The sequence below is a fragment of the Barbus barbus genome (genome assembly GCF_936440315.1).
Source record: "Barbus barbus genome assembly, chromosome: 14".
Classification (NCBI taxonomy): domain Eukaryota; kingdom Metazoa; phylum Chordata; class Actinopteri; order Cypriniformes; family Cyprinidae; genus Barbus; species Barbus barbus.
The window spans coordinates 16,242,359-16,267,873 of NC_136742.1; the positions used below are offsets into that span (position 1 = coordinate 16,242,359).

Here is a 25,515-nt window from a genome sequence, read left to right on the forward strand (position 1 = left end):
GTGCTCTTAGGAACCTTAAGTGCAGCAGAATTTTTTTTTTGTAACCTTGGCCAGATCTGTGCCTTGCCACAATTCTGTCTCTGTGCTCTTCAGGCAGTTCCTTTGACCTCACGATTCTCATTTGCTCTGACATGCACTGTGAGCTGTAAGGTCTTATATACAGGTGTGTGGCTTTCCTAATCAAGTCCAGTCAGTATAATCAAACACAACTGGACTCAAATGAAGGTGTAGAACCATCTCAAGGATGATCCGAAGAACTGGACAGCACTTGAGTTAAATATATGAGTGTCACAGCAAAGGGTCTGAATACTTAGGACCATGTGATATTTCAGTTTTTCTTTTTTAATAAATCTGCAAAAATGTCAACAATTCTGTGTTTTTCTGTCAATATGGGGTGCTGTGTGTACATTAATGAGGAAAAAAAATGAACTTAAATGATTTTAGCAAATGGCTGCAATATAATAAAGAATGAAAAATTTAAGGGGGTCTGAATACTTTTCGTACCCACTGTATATATAGTGTTGCCTTCTTGAACATCAGTAAATGTTTCCACCTCTTGTAAAAGCAGTGTACGAGTCCCTCAATTGTTCTCAGTGTGAAAAGATGGATCTCAGAATCACACAGTCACTGTTGGAAAGGGTTCAAATATGCAGAAGTTGCTGGAAAACCAAAGAATGTGCAGGAGCTGGAGGATTTTTCTGAAGAACAGCAGACAGTTGAACTGCTCAGTACCAGGGACTCATGAATAACTATCACAAAACAGAAAGACAGTCGTGGATCATCCAAGAAACAACACGCAGTATTAAGATTTAAGGGGTAATTTTTATAAATTCAGATATTATTTTGTGTTGTCGGGAATATATAAACATCTGTTATGTGAAATAGCTTATTGAGGACCGTATTAAATAAACAATAACATGCATTGTTCATGAACCCTCTTATTTAGTTAAAACATATTTACATATTCTGCAAGGGGTATGTAATCTTATGAGCACAACTGTACACACACACACACACACACAAGAAGAACTTATAAATAGAAAAATGGTTCTAAATGTACTTATTGAACAATGAGTGGAGAATCAAGCAACTACAACACAACTTACATGATATGTTTCTTTATTTCATAAACAGAAATGGTGTCTAGACAAAATCTGTCATTTATATAACACTAGCAATTGAAATGCATGAAAATGAGTCCTGCACAATACCGTATGTACAAGTATTTAAGTCATTAAATGCTTTAGGGTCATGTAGCATTTCAAAATGAAAAAAAGGAAAAACTCTTAGTACAGAATAAGCAAAGAAACAGCTACCTCAAATTGACAATATTAACACAAAACAGTCTTCTAGAAAAAATGTGATAAAAGAGTCAGAAAGAGAGATAGAGAGAGAAAAACAACTCGTGTGACTACAAGCCAAAGAGCTATTCCATTAAAAATGATGCACCAAAATCTACTAATACAATAATCCATATAATCTGTGTAAAAAGCATGTAGAAAAAACACCTGATGCAGTTTGCTGATACAGTCATTGACCAGTAATGAGAGGTATGAAGGATTTCACAGGTAGATAAGTGTGAGAGAGAGAGTCCGCTCTGCTAGCCGAAACATGGGGGCTCACAGCCCCTGCATACGCTCTTCACTTGACTATGAACTATGGCCTCTGGAAGTTCTAAGGCAAAGTTGGAGGTGCACTTTGTATTCATGGTACACTGGAGCATCCCCGTCGGGCAAAAAGACAACTTGAGGAAAAGGAGCATAGTTATCAAACGGCCATTTCTCTGTTTGCTTGTAAAAACCTACAAAACAGACAGAATGCTAAACCTATCCATTCGAATGAGCCTCACGCTTTCTATGTACATGGCAAAATTCTCGTAAAGCACGACACCTTTTTGTAAACATTTTGCCTTTTTCTTATGCCGTTATCAGTCCGAATACTAAATGTTAAGCAAATTGTGAAAAAGGCATGTTTTTGGGCAACGCTTTGGAACGCCAGTGTACACATTTCAGAGGAGCAGCACGAACGAAACAAACCGACCAAATTATTCAAACAAATAACATTAAATGGGAGCTTACATAGATGAAGACATGTAGGGTGTTTTCTTGAACAGTATTGGTTCTCAATACATTTACGAAGCTTAAAATACACGTCTTTTGAACGCAATTGCAAATCGAAAGCTTAAACGATTAGCTGTAGCAGCCAATTGACAACCAAAAACGAATTTGCTGGATTTTATTTTGAGATATTTCATAGCCCTTGTTGGGTTCTCATCCAAAATAATTGTGCAAATCAGGTTGGTTTTCTCTACGAATCAATTATTCTTAGCTTAGAAACTATATAAAATCATGCTACCCACCCATTAGCTTTATAAGACGACACAAAAATGCAAGACACAAAAATACGCGAAGTACGAAGGCTGAGCTCACCAGCTACCATCAAAATGTCTGAAAACCAAAAAAAATGTTGGCATGCACCCTGAGACAAGATACAAGAGCAACCACGAGTCCGATACGAAAATAAAACCTCTGTAAAACAACAAAAACTAGCAGAAGTGTTGTTGAGAGGAGAGCTACTAAGCTTATTTAACCTGTGAGGCTTTCTGTGACTAGGACGAACCCTTGAAGCCACTGTGGAGGCAAACATGATGCAGCTTTTAGTAACAGAGGCTAACAGAGGTCAGAATTCCAATCCGTGTGACCCAGACTCTTCCACCGGTTCTTCCACATCTGCATCGTCGGCCTGAACCGAAGCATTCCCAGGCTCTTAAGGCCAAGTGTGCAAGCGTGAGGAGTCAGCCGTATCACAGACGGCACAGAAATAAACAAGAAAACAACAAACACATTGCTATGCGAGGAACATAAATAAAAGCAAATTTGGGAAAATGTTTTTGGATCGCCTTGTTGCAGGTGTGACCTTTCGTTTAGTTTTTTCCTCCAGAAATGTCAAAATTGTGGATATAGATTCTCAAGCGTACGACAGTGTGCTTGTCAAGTGGAAGTTCATGCTTTCCACGCTTCATTATTTATACAACATGAAATAAGAAAAACGCATCATTATAGGGATGATTTGCATATGTGTGCACAAATGTCCACTTGGGCCCATAAATCTTTAGTTCTAGTCTTGTACCTGATTACAATTTAGAAATGGCAAATACTGTTTCAATTTCTTTAGAAAAAAGAGAGAGAGAGAAAGAGAAAAAGATCCACAATGAAAACAACAGCACAACTATCCATCACAACACCTCTAGTTTCTACATCCCAGGAGAGACACTCCACCTAGTGTGACGTGTGTGTGTGTGTGTGTGTGCTTGCATACGAGAGGGAGAGGGATGTATTATAACTTGAAACGCGTCTGAATATTTAACAATCATACTGGCAAATACACAAGCACGCATACATAGAGCTCTAGGGGTCAAAGGTCATTCAAATAATATAGAACTATATCAAATGAGAGGCATTCCCAACTGTTGGGAGATCCAATTTTTTAAAGAAAAAATGTTCTTAGCTTATACTCAACTAAACCAGAGTAAACACCCATCAAACTGTTTTTCTGAGGCCTACATTTTGAGGCAAAGAAACTCTAAACAAACTATATAAAACATACAGGCAGCATGCAATCCCATTAGTATGGATATACGTGTCTAACAAATGTACAATAAAGGGAAATATAGGACGACTTTAAAGAATGGGCTTATTCCATCCAACTCAGATCAGATTTTCGATGCTTTTTAAGATTAAATTTGTTTAGTGTCTTCCATAAATATGCAGTTTGAACACTCCCTTATTTGATCATTTAAATGAACCTGAAAACGTTCTTTATAAGATACCAAGTCGTTAAAGATCATCTGCCTGAAAATACACTTTTAAGTGTCCGCATTAAGTGCTTCAATTTCAGACATTTTAGGGTTCTGAAAAAGAAATCTACCCTTTCTGAAGTGCTAAACGGTCAAAGAGTGCTGAGGGAAGAAAAAAAGCCAAGGGCAAGGCCCTTTAATTGACTTCAACATCATTTCCTGTTCCTGTCAGAGCGGTAAAACGGGCCGAAACTGAAAGGGTTTTCAGTTTGTTTTAGATAACACTGTTCGGAGGTGTCCGTGAACACACTGTAAATACTGATAAGAAATAATGTTTCCTCAGAGAGCACTTTTTCACATTTAAAGGAGAACAGCTCACCACTATGCACACCATTTACATCCAAATTACATGCAAGGGGCTCTATGCGTTGCACCGGCGGGGGGGTTCATATGCGATTGTGTGTGTGCATGCGTTGAGTGTAAGAATGCTAGTTTCCTGAGTTTAAGCACACCCATCGTCATGGGGAATTCATTTGAGACAGGAAACAGCAACAATTTTCCCTTCATGACAAAAAGGTGCTTGATAAAACCCCAGAGAAAAGAAAGCAAAGAAAAACGAAAAAGCCATCTAAAGTTCTACCTGTACAATATTACCGTAACCGTCTCCATGCGCCGCACTATTTACAATATGCTTTCTGCCGAGCAAGCACTTCTCGAAAACATCCAATGGTACAGTATTGCTGACGCAAAAGGTGGGCGAAACTACGATGCGAATCGTTCGTCTTTCCGTCGTACTTTCTTTTGTATCAGTGCTGTGGAAGGCAAAGGAGGAATGTTTTAGATACCACCATCTGTACAAATTGCGGAACACAGACACTACAAATGTATGATGCAGAAGACATTTTTGCATATGGACATTTACAGTCTAGCTGCTGTAGAAAAAAAATGTATTATTATTTTTTTTTTTTCATGAGTTATACTGAACATTCAGAATATTTCCTGAGTTTGAATTTACTGTGACAAGGGCCACAAAGAGAAAGAGAAGAGAGAAGGATGGTAGAAATTTAGAGGTAGAGGGCAGGAATAGTGAACGGAGGTGGGGTGGAGAGAGAGAGAGACAGATAGAGAGAGCAAAAAGCTGCTGCTAGGTCCGTAGAGGTCTGAATTTGAGATGTGGTCAGAGCCCAGCCCATCCCATCTGAATGGACTGTAATTGGAAACAGACAGTGTTGCTACTGTCATGGAAAGGTGTAGCACCATTGTGAAGTTCTGTGAGAAGGTCTCAGCCACTCTGCCATGGCTGAATAAGAGAGAACCTGGAGAACAGTATTGCTGCTGTTAAGACAACTGTAGTGTCAACCTTTGTTTAAAAAAAGACAATAAAAAGACATAAATATATATATAAAAAAAATCAAAAACACTGGCAGAGGCTGGCCATCTCAACAGCCCTCGATTTTTGAGGGTTTGTCAGACGTAACTAAATTAAATAATAAAAAAACATTGTAAAACAAATCAACACAGAGAAACCACCATCATTAGGTACAGTCCTTTCTGTTGGGCTGTTCGTCAGTTGTACATTTATCTGTCATCTCCTGACAGAAGTCTACTGTCACCGTCTGATTGGACTGTTCCAGGGACAGCCCCGCCTCCAGGTAGGCGGAGCCGGGTTCTTGCTCCTCCCTGTCGTTGTCTTCGGAACCGTTTCCAGTCTTCCACTGGGCCGGTCGCGGTTGACCGTCTTTTGCGGCGGCCGATTTGTGGAAGCTCTGTTCGGGGGTGGAGCAAGTGGTGAGGTCGATGCTGCCGGTGGGCAGGGCCTGGTTGCCGGGGTGCAGAATGGGGCAGTAGTGATGGACCTGTTCTGGGCTCAGCTGCACGTCTCGACACACCTCCTCAGAGAGACAGGAGAAATTCTCCCATAACTCTCCCATGCACGCCTTCAACTGGTTGCGCTCGGTTAAGAGCTTCTCCTTCTCACATACCTGTGGGGTGGACACAGAAAACACACATTTGAAACCTGTGTGCAGCACAGTTCACACACTTTTTGACTAATAAATAACCATGATCTTGCATGACATTTTGAGTTGTTAATGATTATGGATAAGTATTTTTAGACATCCTTTTGCAGAGACTGCTGGGCACATTACTTGCAAATTTGTATGTCAAGTATCAGTTTTTTGAATGATTAGATTTACTTATCTAATAAGTGTTTTCACCCTCATCTGATAATCTGATGCGTCACGTTTTTCCGCTCTCAATATATCAATATTTCAGTGCAGTGTAAAAAATAACTATACTTAATATAAATATTTTTCATATGGAATATAATCCTATATGTATATACATACAATATGTAATAGTTTTATTCAGCAAGTTTTTTTTTATTTTATTTATAATGTTACAAAGTATTTACATTTCAAATAAATGTTTTTTTCTTCTTCTAACTTTCTATTCATTAAAGCAGAGGTCTTCAACCCTGCTCCTGGGCACCCACTCTAGACATCCTTTTGCATATTTTGCATAAACATAACATTTTTCTTAAATATATACATGCATGTGTTTTATTTACATATACGTAATAAATATACATAGTGTACACACATTATGTAAACAAAAACTTTTATTTTGGATGTGATTAATTGTGATTAATCGTTTGACAGCACTAATAGGCTATATATATATATATATATATATATATATATATATATGTGTGTGTGTGTGTGTGTGTGTGTGTGTGTAAAAAAGTTTGAACAATGTACAAAAGTTATTTTAATTTGTAATAGTATTTCACAATATTGCTGTTTTACTGTATTTTTAATCAAACAATGCATCCTTTGACGAGCATAATAGACATTAAAAAATCTTACTGACCACAAGCTTTTGAACAGTACATTAATAGTTGTAATTTTGTTTTTATTTAAAACGCACTGAAATATTTCATTATATTTGTATTGCACATAAAGTCACTCATCAAATAATATAAATTTCCACGACTTTTAAAGATTTCACTTAAATGACTTTTCCAAGCTTGAAAAAAAATCACCTTTTAAAATTCCCTGATATTTACATATTCACCGTTTTTTAATTGTAGGGACCCTGCACAGTAAAATAAACACTTATTGAGCATAATCATATTATGTAGGTTTTCATTTAACATTATTTACTGTCTTTTAAGCCTGATGCCCACAATGAGGTGATTTCATGGTTTACTATTCTTGCAGGAATATTTTTGGTCAAAACCTGCTCCACACTTTATTATGAATGTACAGTGATCTATAGGGACCAGCTGAGTTATGTAGGTCACCCTGCAGCACTAACACTGTCTTCCCGCTCTCAATCTCCATGGAGATCTACACACTTCACACATCTCCCGTCTTCATAAATTCATTCATGCTACAACTTCATTTCAGTTGAGCTTTAATATAGCTATCAAACTATGATGATAAGAGGATGAAGGAGCAGGAGGAGGAAGAGAAGAGGAGCAGAGGCATCTCTCCTGCTGCTTTCTGTGAGATTATATAGAGGATACACGTGTGGCATAAAAGCGCAGGCTGTCAGGCTTCATGCATATATACCGCATCACACATCAAAGACGGTCGGCTCCGCCTCCATCATGGAAACAGCATGGGACCGGCTGTGTGATTGACAGGTAGCGGTACTGCCATGGCAACGTGACAGCCTACGAGATAAGGTCCCCTGCTGCTTGTGGTGATTGATAACAACCTGAAGGCCGATGTGTAAAATAAAGATGTTGTGACACATACAGCAGGACCGAGACAGTGAGGTGTTTGTGTGCTTACCAGTTTGTGTATTTCACACTCAAGGTTCAGGATGCAGTCAAGTTTCCTCTTGCGGCAGCGCTGGGCCGCGATGCGGTTCTTACTGCGTCTGCGCACATCGTGGATAAATTCCAGCTGCTCTGAGGTCAGCTTGTGCATTTTCACCATCATTTGGAAGTCGTTGCGTGGAAGATTTGTGATTTGATCGACTGGGAACGGAAGCTTGACCTGTAAAGACATACATGAGCAAAGCGTTATTCTGTGACCTTTTTACTTTTCTTGCTGAAAGCATTTCTACGTCAGAGCACAGCTGATGGCAGAACAAGGGAACTCGACACAATAAACATCACACAAGGTGTTTTAATATGCCATTTGTTTGAAAAAACAACAACAAAAAACATCCTTCTTGGAAAATGATCTGTGAATTCTGATGAAATAAAAATGTAACCAAACTTGCAATGTATTTCATCACCACTAGATGGAAGCAGAACACCGTTCTTCACAAGTACAAAGAGCATTTCTCCGAGTTCTAACATCACAAGCTTACAACATCTACCAGCATCACTTATTAACAAAGAGGTCAAAAGAGCAAGAAAGACAGACAGGAACAAAGACTGAGAACGACAGGAACAAGACAGCATCTTTCTGTCAGAGAGATGAGATGAAAACGCTCAGCTGCTTTAGTCGTTTCTTCCTCTGTTTCACATTCCTGTCAGGTGATTACCAGAGGGCATGAGTATGCAAATAACAAGTGTTAACGAGCTAAGCTGTCAGTGAATTCTGAACATATCGCCGCTTACATACACAAACGCAGCGGAGTAGGAAATCATGTCTCCATGTACGATGAGCGTTTGACAGTATAAAGTAACATTTGACTTCTCTCCATCATGGTCTGGAGGGCTTTCTGAGGGCATGTCATACTTCGACACCCTGCTGTTGTCAGAGTGAGCTATAACAAGGGATAAATGAAGGAATGAGTGTCACGAGGAGAGGAAAATTCAGGTTAAAGTGAGAGGGAGCGAGAAATAGTAGGCAAATCTGGTGATATAGGGTTTTGAGAGAGATGTCTTTTTACCTGCTTAATACGATGTTTCTGGTGACTTTTGTCTGTACGATTTTAAACATTTTGGCGTTGGTAAGACTTTTTTAATATTTTAAAAAGTCACCAAGTCTACATTTATCTGATCAAAAATAAAGTAAAATACATGTTGTGAAATATTATTACAATAACTGTTTTCCATTTTTATATACTTTAAATGTGATTTATTTTTGTGATGTCAAAGCTTAATTTTTAGCAGTCATTATTCCAGTCTTTAGTGTCACATGATTCTTCAGAAATCATTCTGATATGCTGATTAGGTGCTCAAGAATCATTTCTTATTATTATCAATTATGAAAACAGTTTTGTGCTTTTTCAGAATTCTGATTAATAGAAAGTTTAAAAGAAACTTTTACTGTCAATTTAATGAATTCTTGCTGAATAAATGTATTCTTTTTATTATTTATTCAAAATACCACATGGAAAGATGGTAAATAATTGAAAATTATTCAATATATGGGTACCTTATCAATAATCAGCTGACGTTAAAGATTTTTTACATCTACTGGTATTGGTCAATATTAGATTTTGAGATGTGTTCATTTCCCCTATATTTGGCTTTATAATGATCTTTGCCATCATCTAATGCACACTTAATATTTAAAACACTAATAATTCATGTTTAAAACACTTTTAATGGATATCTCAAAATGTATATCTATTTTCATACTGCACATCAAATTAATAATTTTTTTTTTTTTTTAAATATCGGCTATTTTTTGGTTATTGGCCATAACATGAAAATAGTCTCACATAAACTAGAGTTGTTAATGAATGAGGCAACCATAGTGTAACCAGTATACTGACTATAGTACTGCCCTACTTAAAAACTCACATGGGCTTTGTGTGATTATGACCTCATAAACCTGAACCACAGCAGTGCAGCTACTCTTCCATGTGAAGTGGACCGCTCTGCTGGGAAGCCCACGGTGACTCTGGTTGAGTCCGAGAGAAGATGAAAGTGTAGATCTGGCTCAGTCTGGCGCAGAGCAGCAGGGGGCCCGGAGCACTGGCAGGTCGGCCAGTTCTGTCTCTACGGCATCATTAATAAATGATGGACAGACCTTTTACTACTTTCACAGCTCAGCCGACATCGAGAATTGCTCCGCATACAGTGCGATTTTTGTGTTGTCTTAATGATCTGATTTTTTAGAGAGAGAAATGTGTTTTTACATGGATCAAGGAGATGCTTTCTTTCTATGACCTTCTCATGTGTCCTTCCCCTCTCTGGTATATGGGTTTGAGGTGTGTGTGTGTGTGTGGCAGTAGCGTAAGAATGATGTCTATATTTAGTGTCTTACCACCAGAACCAGTTTAGAAAGCTGGCAGAGATGACAGAACACACCAGCGGCACTTATAAATTCAAACGTGATCCCGATTCTGTCTCTCTTCTCTTGTCCCTTTACTCTTTCTATAGGTCATTATTCTTGAAATCGGTCTGGAGTGAAAAGTAGGACTCATCTATTACTGGGAGCAAAGTGGCCCCACTCTTTTTGTCCTTTGCTTCCTTTCTCTTAACATGGACATCTGCAGAAGGGAATTGTGGGAAGGCAATGAACAAAAGAGGTGACTGGAATGAGAGAGGCCAAATGTCTGAGGTCACAGATATTTTAGCAATATTATCGGCACACCGTCTCTATGAAGAGCTCTTAATTTCCTGTCTAATGTGAGTAAAAACTGTGGAAATGCATTTTAACGTGCAAATAACAAGCGAAGTTAGCCGTCTGGTCAGTTAAAATGCCTTTAGAGGTAATTAGATCATCTATTTGCTAAATATCATTACTGTCCTTCAGACATTCCCAGAATCGTTACCGTGCTGCTATGCATCTCTTCGTTTCACATGTCTTGGTAATGAGACGCCATGTGACACAGATAAGAAAACAGTCCGAAACAACCCCTAAGATATTCCTCTTTTTTTCTTTTCCTCCTTTCTTCTCTTGTTTTTCTTCTCTCAGCCCTGTTGCTATTACTGGAACTCTCCACAGGGGCTGAGTAATGGGGGAAAGCTATCCATGAACACACACACACACACACGTGCATGCATCCCCACTCTCAAAGACACAGGACAGACACACATGCACACATTCACTCTGTCTAATGGAGTGATGGGCCTGTCTGTGGTCACCATGGGGTTTCCTCCCATCAGGACCAAAGCGTGTATGTGTATGCCTAAGATAAATGGCCTGTATGAATGCCTGTGTAGGTCAGTGGTAAATTCCTAATGTAACACATCTGGAGTAAAAAGCACCATCCTGTAGGAATTAAACTATTTTCTCTTAGACGGCAATCAGTTTAAACGAAGAGCTAATAGAGACTTAAATCTCCAGCTTCTCAAATTTTTCTTCTGAGAAATAGACTCTATTAATCTCAGTCGGTTTCAGAGGAGAGTTCAACAGCGTCTTAAACTGTACTTGGATTTGCCAAAATACCAATTAAATGCCAGAAATGTCAATGTGACCACAAGTTTCTGATAAAAAAATTATCCCAAGACCAAATTATCTATAGCTTGTGTAAAAACATATAGCTCTTTTATACTTCTACTATAAAATCAAAAACTGTATCTTTTTTTAGATACAATTTTTGCTAATACAGAATTATTGGAAATTATTATTACTATTTAAAATAACTGTTTTATATTTAAATATAATTTAAAATGTATAATTTACTCCTGTGTTGGCAAAGCCGAATATTTAGCAGCCCATAATCCAGTCTTCAGTGTCACACAATTTTTCAGAAATCATTCTAATATGCTGATTTCTTAGTATTATCAATGATGGAAAAGGTTGCTGCATAAGACCTTTGTAAAAACTTTTTTTTTTTCAGGATTATTTGCTGAAAAGAAAGTTCAAAAGAACAGGATTTGTTTGAATTTATTTCCATTCATTTTTTTTTTTTTACTAAAAATTCAAAATGGCTAAATAGCAGACAGTTACTCAACTGATATATCAATCTAGCAGAGAAAAGCAGAAATTTCTCACGGTAATGTTTTAAATCTACACCTTTGACAATATTTATTAAAAACAAAGTTTACTATGAATTACTATTCCAACATAAACTACAGCGATTTTTTTAAGCAAGTTTCGCATTTAACCGAGTTTTAGATTGACTCTAGACATCCATTCATTAAACAAGAACATGTGATATCTGATTCTACTTGAACAAACAAACAGTGAGCTTTCGTAATATTTCAGTTTTTCACCTTGAGCATATTTCAATCGTGCGGTTTTGCAGTTCACCAATGCAACGTCTGACGAATAATTCGTAGACCACACTCGGCTCATATTGAGAGAGCGGCTTGGCTTTAAAGACGGAATGAGAGGAACAGAAATGGTTCTGACTTCACTCCTCACTTCCTGCGGTGCACGCAGCTAAAGGGTTAATGATTTTGCACTGTGATTTTTGAAGAATGAGAATGAAGAAGTGAGAGTGAGATTTTCTTCTGTGGGCTTTTCTGATCACACCCACTCACTTCGAGATCAATACTTCACCCAGTGTAACCGAATGACTAAAGCATAAAGAAAATGGTGGAGAAATCTTCTCAAAGATCTCAAGATATGATTACGGCCCTTAGTGGGGCAGTTTTTATTTTATTTTATTTTTTCACCTCAGGACCTTTCTTTGCCCCCTCTCCTGAAATTTCTACTGTCAATCTACAGTGAAATCTTCAGGTAACTGTCAGAGTGAGTTGCCCTTAAAAGTGGTTAAGATTTCCCTCCTTCAGTATCTTCTTGGTGTCAACTGAACCTCAAAAAGTATATATTATTGTGTGTGAAACAGGTTCAATTAAGGCCAGATCATATAAGGGTCAATGTTAGGATCGGACAATATTTGGCTGAGATACAACTATTTGAAAATCTGGAATCTGAGGGTGCAAATCACCTTTAAAGTTGTCCAAATTAAGTTCTTAGCAATGCATATTACTAATCAAAAATTAAGTTTTGATACATTTACGGTAGGAAATTTTACAAAATATCTTCATGGAACATGATCTTTACTTAATATCCTAATGATTTTTGGCATAAAATAAAAATCAATAATTTTGAGCAATACAATGTAATTTTGGCTATTGCTACAAATATACCCCAGCGACTTAAGACTGGTTTTGAGGTCCAGAGTCACAAATGATATGGGAATACAGTTGCTCTTGGACCTCAGCTCTTCCTGTTCGAATAGGTCCTGATCGCAGAGGGTAAGTGATACTGTCTATGACTTATGAAGGAGAGAGAAGTTCAAAGACCTGGTTTAACTCCAGTATCAAGACCGGCCTAGACTAGCACTATGATTAGCCTACAGTTTAACAACTTCCTTCCTCCCTTGTATTCATTGTTTCAAGCAGCAGGCTGAAGCTATTTTTGAGACTGTTTCTCTCTTTGTGAGCAGATCTTCCTCTCTCTGTCGTGCTCTTTCTCTCACCTGCCATTTGCTGTAAAACCACAGAAAGGACAGTGTCTTTTCCCTCAAAAGTCTGTGTTTATATTCTGTTTGTTGATCGTTTATCTATTCTATAAGCATGGGGTTTTATAAAAACTAAGTTTTATGTAAGTTTTTGAAGTATGAAAAGAATCTCGATGAAGTTTCTGAATGAAAGAAGTGAGACTTTCAGTCCTTTTAAAAGACTTTTATCAGCCTAGCTTAAAAGAAACGGTCAGGTTGTAGAACAACAGCGAGAATGAAACTGAGAAGAAGAGTGAACTTTGGAAAGAAATGGTATTTCAGCAAAGAGCTTTCAGCATCAGCAGCTAGCTGAGATCTTGAACATCTGGATATACAATTCAAACTCCATTGTACCTGAAACTAAATGAAGCCATTTAGTGAAATTAGTAATCTTTAAGTGATTTTTGGTCTGTTGCTGAATGAAAACTGGAAAGAAAGAGTAAACTAGTTGAACAACAAAGCTCCATTGAAAAGCCAAATAAAAAGTCAGATGTTCTGACATTAACATCTGGCTTGTCTAGCTGTTTGGATGCTGTGCACAGTGTCTCACATCTTTTAAGCACAACACAGAAACAATGCATAAACTGCTGAAAACTAGCCAATTCATTCCTGAGTGCTCAGTGTTGCTATGGCAACGGACCAGTTTCTCCATCATGGCCACTACATGCATTCCTAAAGGTCTCATCTCAAGTCTATAAAGATGAAGATCTCTCATTCTCCTTTATAGTCCTTTAGTCTTTCAAAATATACATCTTCATCCCTAGTGAAATCTTGCTCAACTCGCACTGAGATCAGACAACATGCTCTAAGCAACTTCACATAAGTGTTTATTCATTCTTTCTCTTCATACCAAATCTCATAAACTGTCTTTTATCAATGTCTCGCCTTCACCATCAAAGGGCAGTTTCTTTAGGAAGGCGATGAGAAATCTCATATACCTTGAGCTTAAGATGCACTGGGGCTTGGTGTGTAAACATATGCTCTGATTCTCTATCTCACTATAAAACTTTCTGGAGGATGAGGCTGAAAATTGTAGCTTATTGTTACATTACACATTACTGTTTTTCCTACAGTATGTAGGGCTATATATATTTTTGACCTATTCTTAGCTCTGTGAACATGAAAGATATTTTGAAGAATGTTTCATCTGCTTTGTCCATTCAATAAAACTCACTGCGGTCCAAAGATAACACAGGAACCCACTGACTTTCATTATATGGACAAAAAACACTGAGACATTTTTAGAAATAACGTCTTATGCTGAACAAAGAAAGTCGTACAGGTTTGGAATAGCATGAGAGCGATTAAATGATGACTAAACTGTCATTTTTAGGTGACCTATCCCTTCATCACTTTCTCCAAATCTCAGCCAAACTCTTCTGTCAAAGGACAGATCATTTGTTAAGATTTCAGCCACAGCTTACTGTGCTTTCCCTATACAAAACTTGATTGTCAAATCATGTTTGCTCCTCTCTGCTTTATTCTACACTATTAGCCTTCTCCAGGCAACACACAAAAGGCCAGAGTAATATCATTGCAGTTACGTTCATGACGGTCCAGACATGAAAATTATTACAGTGTTTATTGGCCCATTAGGAGTCTGCAGCTCTATTCAATGAATAGGGATCAAAGTGGAAGTCTCTAACAGCATGAGGGCAGAGTGCGCAATCTAATTGGTTTCTGCATGAATGGACTTCAGGGTATGAAATGCATAGTGTGCTTCTGGAATGACGACTGTTGGACAACTGGTAAACATGAGAGAGAAATCTGAAAGACTCACCTCAGGGCCTTGCTCTCGAGCATGACATGATTCACTGTCCCCCTCCGAAAAGGACCCTGACTCATCACTGGAATTGGTTCCATACGACTGCTCGCACTTTATCTTGGGCCGCACCCGTGCAAATAGTGCATCCGTCCCACCGCCTGCCTCCTGCGGGTCAGCCGTGAGACACCGTGTCACATTGGGGCAAGGTGAAGAGGAAAACTCGAACTGCGGCAGGCTGCAGGGGGACCCGCCGCTCCCGTCCTCAGCATAAGAATACGACGAACAGGAACTGGAGGTCCGAGTTCGGGTCTCTGAGGGGGGCGATCGCGGGCATACCTTGATTGGCACTGGGCAGCTGGTATTGGGCCTTTGGCGGCAAAGCAGGGGTGGGTCGCTGGCTGTGGTACTGGGGGAGTAGGTCTGGGAGCTGGGGAGGGACTGGCTGGCGCCGGCCCACAATCCCTTTGGCATGTGTTCTGAGAGCTCCTTCTCCAGTGAGTTCCCGCTGGGATGGGAGTGGGTGGGCGTACCCATTCGGTCACAGGGCCCTGAGGAGAAGATGACACTACGACGGTCCGGTTCCACCTCTAGCTTGCACACACCATCGCAGGGAGCTGACTTCAACGAAAGCCCTGGCGGGAAACCATCTGCGTCTTTGGGGAACGCCACAGGCACGCCAAGCTCATTGCCAAGCGAAGGCCTGTAGTCTTTTTTGTGGTCTCCCTGAGTGGTTACTTTATCCTGGGCATTGACGAGTCTGTTAGCGAAGAGCTGCTGGGGTGTGCTAGGCAGGTCCTTCTTAAAGAGAGTTTGTAGGCAGGTGGGTGACTTGCTGCTGCCTTTCGGCTGGTCCACTTCGATGGAACCATCCAGCTCCATCTCGGCCACACCGTCTTTTTCACCACTGTCCTGCTCGTCCCCTGACAGGCAAAGCGAGATGGACTCTTCCTCGCTGCGTGGCTCCTGCTTGATTTGCATCACAGCTGGCCTGTTCATCTCCTTGAATGTGCTTGGAAAACCTGAGGTACTGGTGTGTGAGGAGGTCTCGTTATTGTGCTTGTTGCATGCCCACTGGTACTTCCTGTATTTAGGACATCGCGGCTGGTCTGAGGTGCCGTGTAGCTCGAAGTCCATCCATCCATCAGCAAACTCCTCTGTTGCCGCCAGCCGCTCATGGTCTGGCCGCTGCAAAGAGTTCAGGGCGTTTTCACGGCGAGAGCGTGGAGAGCCAGACAGGGTCACTGCAGTTGGCGTTGTTGTCAGCAACTCAGGTTGCATACTCTCGTCCTCCAAGTGATTGCTCTCAGACGCCATCTTGCGACAGAGGACCAGGCCGTCCTCCTCACTGCGCAGTTGGGCCTCCAGGAAGCGAAAGCAGGAGTCCTCCAGGTTGTGCATGCGCAGGAATTCAGCACAGCGGATGACTTCCTGGATGTTTTCTCTGCTGAGCAGCAGCTTAGCCGTATAGGCAAACTGTAACAATGGAGCGAATCCCCGGGCACTGACCTGCGGACACACACACAGAAAGATTAGGGGAAATTGCCAATGTTACCATCAGCACTGCCATTGTTCAGGGCACTTGGAGTGTGCTGAGAGAACTTGACAGCTCAAATGACCGTAAACAAACACTGTAAAGTGCCAGCACTGAACGTTCTATACAGTGGGAAATAAAAAGTGAAAAGGTGGAGGCTGTCGGTACGGTCAAGAGACCAACCTCATTTATGTAACAAAGATATCTGACATTCCCCTCTCTAGGTTAAGCTTGTCTAGCGCCCCCAGTTTGTTGCAAATGGTATTACAGCAACAGGTAGAAGCTTGTGGGTTTGTAAACATAATGTCACATCTATCCCTTGGGTGAGCCACCTTAAAGCCTAATGGGCTCTAGGACTCTTACAGCTTATCCCTACTACAGTCATCCTGAGCCTGCTGAGAGAGAGAGAGAGAGAGAATGAGAAAGAGAGAGAGAGACAGACAGACAGATATGGAAGCCTTCCATTTGACCTAATGCTAGATAATTAGGTAAATGCCTGAGCCTGCAAAAGCTTGACAGGCCCACTGTGGCCTTTGCACTGTTAGCGCATGTGAGTAAGTGCATTTAGGTGGGGAGAAAATAATAACCTAGGCTCACAGCTTTTAATGTTTTGAGATCCCCTATATAACTCTCTGTATAGGCTCACTTGTAAACTAGAGAAATTGTAATTGAATGCTAATTGATAAATCATATTAAGAAAATTATTACACCACCGTTACATCAGTAAAAGTAGCTTTTCAAGTCAAAACAAGTACTAAGTTTGTCTCAAAACCCTTGGATTTTGTTCTTTCTCTGCCAGTGAGTCAGACTCTGCCTGTGCTATGCTAGAGTCAAAACGTCATGGACAGACATCAATGTAGGTGCTCTTCGTTCTCAGACACATTACAATGGCTGGACTTTGATCTGGGCCAGCATTGTTCAGTACACAAAGCGCTCTCTTTTCTCCCTCAATGATGTAAAGTGCTTAACAGCACAAGTGAACTTGTGCTCATAGATGAGAGGGAATGAGATCAACACTTTATGTTCAATGAATGGGAGAAAAGACACTGTTTACCATGAGTTTGTTTGTTTTGTTGATAGGGACAAACGGCTACAGTAAGTCTTCCTAGATGTTATCATCACACTTTTCTTGTGGTTAGAAGGGAGTTCAGAAAACCTCTTTCCTACTATAACACCAGAACCAAAGAATTTGTTTTGTAGATTTTTCCATTTGGAAAAAAACATGGGGATTATATTTACAGTCAGGGCAAAGGCATGGAGGGAAAACCCAAGCTTATGGTTAAATAAGTCTGTTACAATGAGTCAAAGCACAGCTGATTGCTGTAGTGTGAGCAATGTAAAACAAATTAGGCATAAACACACTCTTACACTGAGTGAAAAACTATGGATTAAGCTAACTGTTGTCTCTTAAAATCACAAAAGCACACATTCCAAGAATTCTTTAGTATAATTTCAAACCTTTTTTTTCCCAGTACAAACTTTTGAGGATATTGTTAAGTCATTTGAATGTTACCTGTATTAATTATCAACTATATTTGAATATATTCAAAAGGAAATACCAGTGTCTGAAAAGCAGAACATGCACAGACTTTGGACTTTGGTTATATTTTGAAAATTAAATGCAAATGATAAGTAGACACTACATAAGAAGCAGTTCCCTCCTTTAAAATATAACATATAAATGTACAGTCAGATGGATATTATCTCAAAATAAACCCAGATAGGGTGATCAGAATCTTTCTGAAGAGGTTTATTATGTTTATTATGTTTATTATCAATTGACTGTTCATTATCCTCCTATTTTTATGGCTAATTTCGAAAAATAAATAAATAAAAGGGACATGACATACTTTCAGTTACATTATTTTTGTATGTGAGATGAAAGACACAGCAGAATGATGCAAAAACATGAAACCCAGCACAGTGTAGGAGATTTGTTGCCAGTGTTGAGACTTGTATTCCAGAGATATGAGTAATGATGTGTGATACAGTGCAAATCTATAGACTTCCATTCTTGCAAAGTGCAGAATGCAGAACAAAATCAAATCTTCCTAAAACAGATTTGAATGAATAATAGATGACATTTATTTTCCATCTCCTTCAGAGATGTCATGCTCATCCATCATACACAAACAAAGGATTTTATAGCATCCACAAATATGCACACAAACAAAACTGATGACTACTGACTCGGAGTCATCCTGGGCTGCCTGTGTCCAGTAGACGCATTATAGTACAGAGAGAGAGAACGAGAGAGAGAGAGAGAGGCTCATCTGCCTGCAGGCAACACAACAGTGCCAATCAGTCACTGTTGAGAGGAAGCTGCTGACTCGTAATCTTTGTGGGGGATGGTGTGTGCTAGTGTGTGTATTGTGTGTACAGTGTACAGGTGTGGGGGAGGATTGTATGTAGAGTGTGCATGTGTGTCTGAAGGGGATGATCATGGCTCTTAGATAGGAAGTGTGTCCACTTAGGAGAGAAAGGAACAGAAAACAGAACGAGGGAGAGATTTCATTCAAACAAATGATGGATTTTTTTTAAAAGCAAGATCAGTCAGCGTAACCTTACCATACAAGTATTAATAAAGACCCTTGAATTAGTGAATATTCATGATCATTTGTGGGAGATATAAAATTAAACATTATTGTGAATAGTACAATTATTTTAATGCATTGCATTTTTTTCAAATCAAGTTTCCTAAGATGTTTTAATTACATCTCTGATTTATGTTTCAGTAGCAAAAATGGCATTAGTATTCAATTCATATCAATTAAAAATTTTGAACTAAATGCATTATTTAAATCAATGATTTAAATGAATGTTTAAATAAATCAAAATTCTTTGCATGGTACTTTTCATATATTAAAATATTCCGGTAAAATTTAGATATGTGGCTGAATATTGCTGTTGTTATATTGATGAATTTAAATAAAAATAATTCAAATTTAACATTTTACATGTACTTGGCTCTAATAAAAAAAAAGAACACATGCAGAACACCAAATACAGACATTGCTTGGAACATAAATACCAGAATTGATACACTAGTTAAGAAAACTATGAGAAGGGGGTTGGAAATCAACCCTTTCAATAGATATCTATAGAAAATAAATGGAATATCATCAAAAACCTGAAAATCTTTTACATTTTCCCAACGTTTTGTGACAGAAGGTGGAAAGAGACAGTAATGTCGGGAGGTGTAAAGGTACGGAAAGGCTATGCCTGACAAACAGCTCTCTCTGCTGGGTGCTGAAATGTGTTTTTCAGCTGACATCAGCAGACACGGGCTGCAGCGGCTGTGCCATCTGTGACTGCTACTACAAGTGTCTCTGTGACGCGCACCCATCAGCCTGATGGAGACAAAAGAAAAGAAGGAAGGCAGAGGGGTGGAAAGTAAGTGAGGGAATGAAGAGCATGGAGCGATGGAAATGTGAAAACAAAGAAAGAATTAAAAGATGGAGGGGTTCGAATTAAAATGGGGTGGGTCATACGATCCGAGACAAAGGCTTAAAGGGATAACACCCTAAAAATATAAATTCATGTCAGCATAAAAGTATAATAATCCAAATATTACTCTCTGTGTGATTAACAGATTGAAATCTCGAATGAATTTAGACATTTATTCACTGACTATCTAGAAGTCGTCAGAAGATATTTTAAAACATGTCGGTTTTTGGATGAAGTATGCCTTTAACTGTTGTGACTGGATCAGTGAGACATCAGAACTGGTTCAGTCCGATTCATGAAGCGATCAATTATGAACAAACAATTCAGAAAGTTTCAACCAATTAAATGAAAAGATCCAACTCAAAAGAATGATTCTAACATTTTTGGGTGAACGATCCCTTTAACCGTGTAGCGCTACAAAGACGAACAACAAAAGTGAAGACAAAAGGTGCTCACAGAAGAGGAAAAAAGCACTATAGCAGCTCATTAAGGGACAGACTTTGACATATGAGCCACTGGACCGGTTAACAACATTTATTATGTGGGAAACAGACAAAGGAGCAAATTTATCTCTACGACAGATCTGGGCCATTTATGCTAATTCCGACTACAGACTATTCTCCCTCACTGGGCCTCAAAAGGGTCATATTGTTACAAAGCAGGAAATTACATGAATTGTACATCATACATCTGACAACTCCTGACTATTTGGGAATTGTGCTAAGCGATTCCTTCCATAAAAAGGTCACAGAATGCTATAAACCCTTCACACCTGCCCTCTCGTTCATTCATTCCCCCTCTCTTTGATCTTCTGCCTTTCCCCTCTCAGTAGCAGAGACGGCTAATTTATGTAAATTCGCTCCAGCAAATTCCTGCATGTCATGAATGTTAATGAGGCAAAGATCCGCATGACAATGGAGTGAACGCTTTACAGGGTGTCTGAAAAATACAAAACCTCTACTGAAGATGCAGATGGGACACCTGTGATATGAAATCTGCTGACTAACCTGACATTAACCTCCAAATGCAGACACAGACAAATGAGCAAAGCTGCAGCACAGAGTCACGGCTCACGCTGAACGCAAATATGCGGGGCCACAGTAAGGGCATTTTTTAGCTGTGCATCAAAACCTACTGAGACAGCATTTTTGAGCATCATAGGCAATTCGAAGGTTCGTACACACAGTTGGAGAAGGCAGATCAGTGGGTTTTGAAACACAGACCTTCAAAATTACCACAAATATGTTTTAAGGCGGCAGTTTATCATTTTTAGCACTGCATAAATAAAATGTGAAAAGGGGTTTATATAATGATGCAAATGCAATTATATAATGATGCAAATGCAATTTATACATTCATTGACATGAACACGTCAAAATGTTATAATAAGCATATTTTTTCTTTTCTTTTTTTGATACATAAAGTCATAATGAAGAAACAAAATCCTAATTTGGCATATTTTTTTTATTATTAATGTTCAGAAAAAAAGATATTTCACCAAAACTGCTTCACTGCTTACTAATATTTGAAAAACTTCTGTCCACAAAATCACAGTCATGTGATATGAATAACATGCAGAAAAAAAAAAAAACAGGAAATGATACTCTCTGATAGGAACGACAAAAACAATTCATTTTCTAAAAACGTCTTTTAAATGAAAATTTTCCTTACATCAAGTATTTATTTAAGTCAATGCTCTTTATTCCTTTTAATTATTTAATTAAATATTTACAGGTCTATCTAAAGTATCCACTGTATAATGTGTCAGACACATAGACACACAAAGTCACAAGCAGACACTCAGATGAGTAAACGCTTGACAGATTTAGAGTTAGCCCTCCCTAGTGCGATGGATTAAATCAGATACTCTACTGGCTAATCCTCTCAAAGTGAGGTTTACGGTACACAACCAGACAGAGAAAAGGACATGACCTCGCCGTCTTTAAGAGCTGGATATTGCTGCATTGTTTGGCCTTTAAGACTTTTTCACTCTTGTTTCCCTTCTCGAGTAATTTCTCTATCTTACACAGATTTCCATTTAACAGACAGACTTCCTCTCTCGCTGGCTTTCCCTCTCTGCCCAACCCCCCCGGCTGTGATAGAAGACAGATCTCCCTCCATCTGCATGATCGGCTGCAAATCTCGTGCTAGCATTCATGTAGTATTACCCCTCGACTGCCCCAGCCAGGTCCTGACCTGCTTGAAAGCCACTCACCATGTTTGGGTATATCAGCAATTAACCGTAACACCTGCTAAACATTTAGCCTTTCCCTCAAATGAGACATTTTCTGTATATGTGGTAATGATGTAATGCAACCAATGGTGTTTCAGAACCCCGAAAACCGACTGTTAAATTCAGAAGGTCAGAGAGAGGATAAAGTATAATAAAATTTATATATATTAAATAATTAGCTTAAATTAAATTCATTAAATTAAAAATGTACGCGAAAAAGTGAACAAATAAATTATGGTAACACTTTACAAAAGGTTAAATTCATTAACGCATTAGGTATCATAAACTAACATTGAAAAATACCTTTATTTAATCATTTATTAATCTAGGTAAATTAATTTAATTTAAATTTTTTAATATACAATTTTTCATGGTTATTTCATGTTTGTTCATATTAAATTCAGCTTATGTTCGCTTACTCTAATTGAATTGTTATAAAAATGTAGTTTATGTATATATCAACATTAACCAAGATTAATAAATGCTGTCAAACTACACTTCTGTTCAAAAGTTTGAGTTTGGTGCTATTTTTAATGTTTTGAAAGAAATATCAGCAATATTAAAACAGCAATATTGTAAAATATTACAATTAAAAAACATTTTTCTATTTAAATACATGCTCAAACGTGTCATTACTCCAGTCTTCAGTGTCGCATGATCTTTCAGAAATCATTCTAATATGCTGATTCGATGCTCAAGAAACATTTATTATTAATATCAGTTATAAAACTTAATATTTTTTAGAAATGTTTTTTTTTCCTCGAAATGTTTCATTTTTTTTCATGATTCTTTGATAAACAAGATTTCTTTTTTAACATTATGTCTTTACTGTTAATTTTGATCAATTTAAAGCATCCTTGCTGAATAAAAATAAGAAATTATAATAAAAAAACGTACTGAGCACAAGCTTTTGAACGATAGTGTATTGTTCTTTTGGTAATTCATCATGATACCTAATGCATTCAAAATATTAATGAATATAACATTATTGGAGTGTTACCTAAATTACTTAACCTTCAACGATTTATCTACTGCTTATTAGGAACGTAGAGCTCAAGGGAAGGAAATCTCTTTAAATTCAGCATTCCAAAGCGGCCCACCCAACAGGCCCTTCAGAAATACAGTTTCACAGAGCTAGTGTTTTGAGGAATGAGGAAATTTTGCAATTCACTGTAGTATGGGGTATGTTTAGTTATGTGTTTTGCAGTGTATGTGTGTGTTGGGGTTTAGATTGTTGCAATGTTGCTGAATCGCATGTGGTTGCAATTCACAAGTGGCTCCGTGTGGAGGACTGTAAACTTTATAACAGGAGGTGGTTTGAGGTCGCTGTACAGACTAGTGCTGAATCAGAGTCGCCGAGACAGACATACATAAACATACAGACACAGACTGACGCTGGTTGTCTAAAGCAATGCTGAATCATAGTGACACAGCTGCAGAGCACAGCTGCAGGACTCGAGTATGCATACACACACTCACAAATACCACACCATACACACGCTCCCTGATATACATCAATAGTCAAGTTCAATCAAGCGCTGAAGTACTGCATTAAAATAAACTGTACTCTGCGCAAAATCAGGTACATTGTACAGTTCTCTGCAGAAGATTTGTGCAGTAATGATGTGATAATGACTGTACTGTATCTCATGTGCTATATGGCTATTCGCCAAATACACATATTAGTACACTTCAAGCATTTGTTTTAGTGAACATGTTATCTAAAAGCTCCTGCTAAGAACAAAGTAGTCCATTACAATGTACAACGAAGTATCGAAACTCGGATGAGCGGAGTACTTTGAGCTTCAGACCAACACTGCAGCAATATTACAGTAAGAATAAATACAGAAAACTTCTGTAATTAAGTAATTTTCAAAACAATAACCGAGACACAAGATGGCGCAAGTAGCATTTTGTGCGACACGAAAGACATTGAAAGTAGCACCGGTTTCATTTACCTGGATTAGCGGAATGTGTTGCCATTGAAGATGGTGAATAATAGGAAATAGAGTGAAATAGTCAGCCAAATTTTTCAGCAGCCTCAGTTATGGAAGTATTTTTTTCCATAGAGATTTGGTTTAGTCAGTTAAACCAATACGTTATGAGGTGAATCGCAACATTACAAACTTTGGTTTGAGGCAAAAAAGTATTTGAAAATAAGACAAACACACAAAGGTTCAAGTTTGTGTACAAGAACTACAATCCCATGAAGCACTTCAAATGTAGAATTTTTCTGCAGAATCATGGGTAATGTAGTTTTTAACAGGAAATCTGCAGTTTAACATGATCATTAAAAAAAAAAAGTTGAAATAATCTGTGCTGATGGTTTCATCAAAACCATACATCTTGTAGCTCATAGTAAGTGTGTTTTTGAAGGTTTAAAAGTTAACATTCAAAATAATTTTCCCTGTGGAGAAAATGAAAGAGAGATTTACCTCCGGGAACTTGACTATTGCACTCTATTAAAAAATACCAGACAGCTTGATGGCGCAATTGACAAATAAGAATCACAAATTAACATGGTATGGAGTGCTGAATTATGGTTTTTATTACATGACAGCCTTAAGACCGCTCTTAAAATTAATGTATGAGTCACAACAGTAGCTGTGAAGGACAAAGATAACAGAGAAGAAACTGGGATGAAATCTTGAGCTGTTGGGTGGTGTCAAAGAATAACACAGAAGAGAGAATCACTTGAATCAGCAGAGGTTACAATGGTATGGCAAATTATATGATTAAGGAATATAACGGAGGAAGAGAGTGGTGAATCAACTTCCTTTGAAAATTAGTCACACTTAATACTGTTTATGCTGAACTGTGTCTGCAGATGAAGAGCGAACTGAAAGCAAATATCTTTGTCAGATATAAGCTGACAAATCTAACATTTACACACGGTTTCATCATGTGACGGATGGCCATTCATACTGGATGCTGATAGTACACAACTCCTAAAGCGCCAGTTAATAAGGCCAATTCACACCCATCTGTGTATCTAGCGCAGCGGACCTCAACTGGTGAATCGCAGCCAAAGTCCTGGCAGCCATCTTGGTAACAGCCCTTGGCAGTTATTTTTTTATGCAGTTAATTAGCAGTTTACCTACAACATATAATACAAGTGCAAACCAAAATTTCTGAAAGTGTTCAAGATTACATTTCAATAATATATTTCAAATCAGTAATAAAATCAAACAATAGTTACAAAAATCCAGGCAATGTGTATATGCGTTCTAGAAAAACTTAACTTAAATAAATAAATGTATTTTATAAATAAAAAATTACGTTTTTGGTAATCACCTTCTTCTGTTTCTGTGTCTGTTTGTGACCTCAAAATAGGTTTCATAGCTCTAAAAAACTAATAATAAAATGCAGCTAATTATGTATGCAATTGATGCAAGCTTGCATAGCAAAATAAATAGGCTTATCCACATAAA

The 25,515-nt window shown here is 38.4% G+C and overlaps 1 protein-coding gene across 3 annotated transcripts in view; it reads right to left on the bottom strand.

The window, feature by feature from the left end:
• Positions 1-1,104: 1,104 nt before the first annotated feature.
• The window catches only part of LOC306880190 (transcription regulator protein BACH2-like), a 96,339-nt gene continuing 71,928 nt past the window's right edge, over positions 1,105-25,515 (bottom strand). For all 3 annotated transcript variants that reach the window (XM_079433539.1, XM_079433540.1, XM_079433541.1), the window contains 3 exons: positions 14,889-16,379; positions 7,597-7,803; positions 1,105-5,778 (listed from right to left, as the gene is read on the bottom strand). In XM_079433539.1, the coding sequence (XP_079289665.1) occupies positions 5,332-5,778; positions 7,597-7,803; positions 14,889-16,379 (2,145 nt within the window). In that variant the 3' untranslated portion in view covers positions 1,105-5,331. The remainder of the gene's footprint in view (positions 5,779-7,596; positions 7,804-14,888; positions 16,380-25,515) is intronic.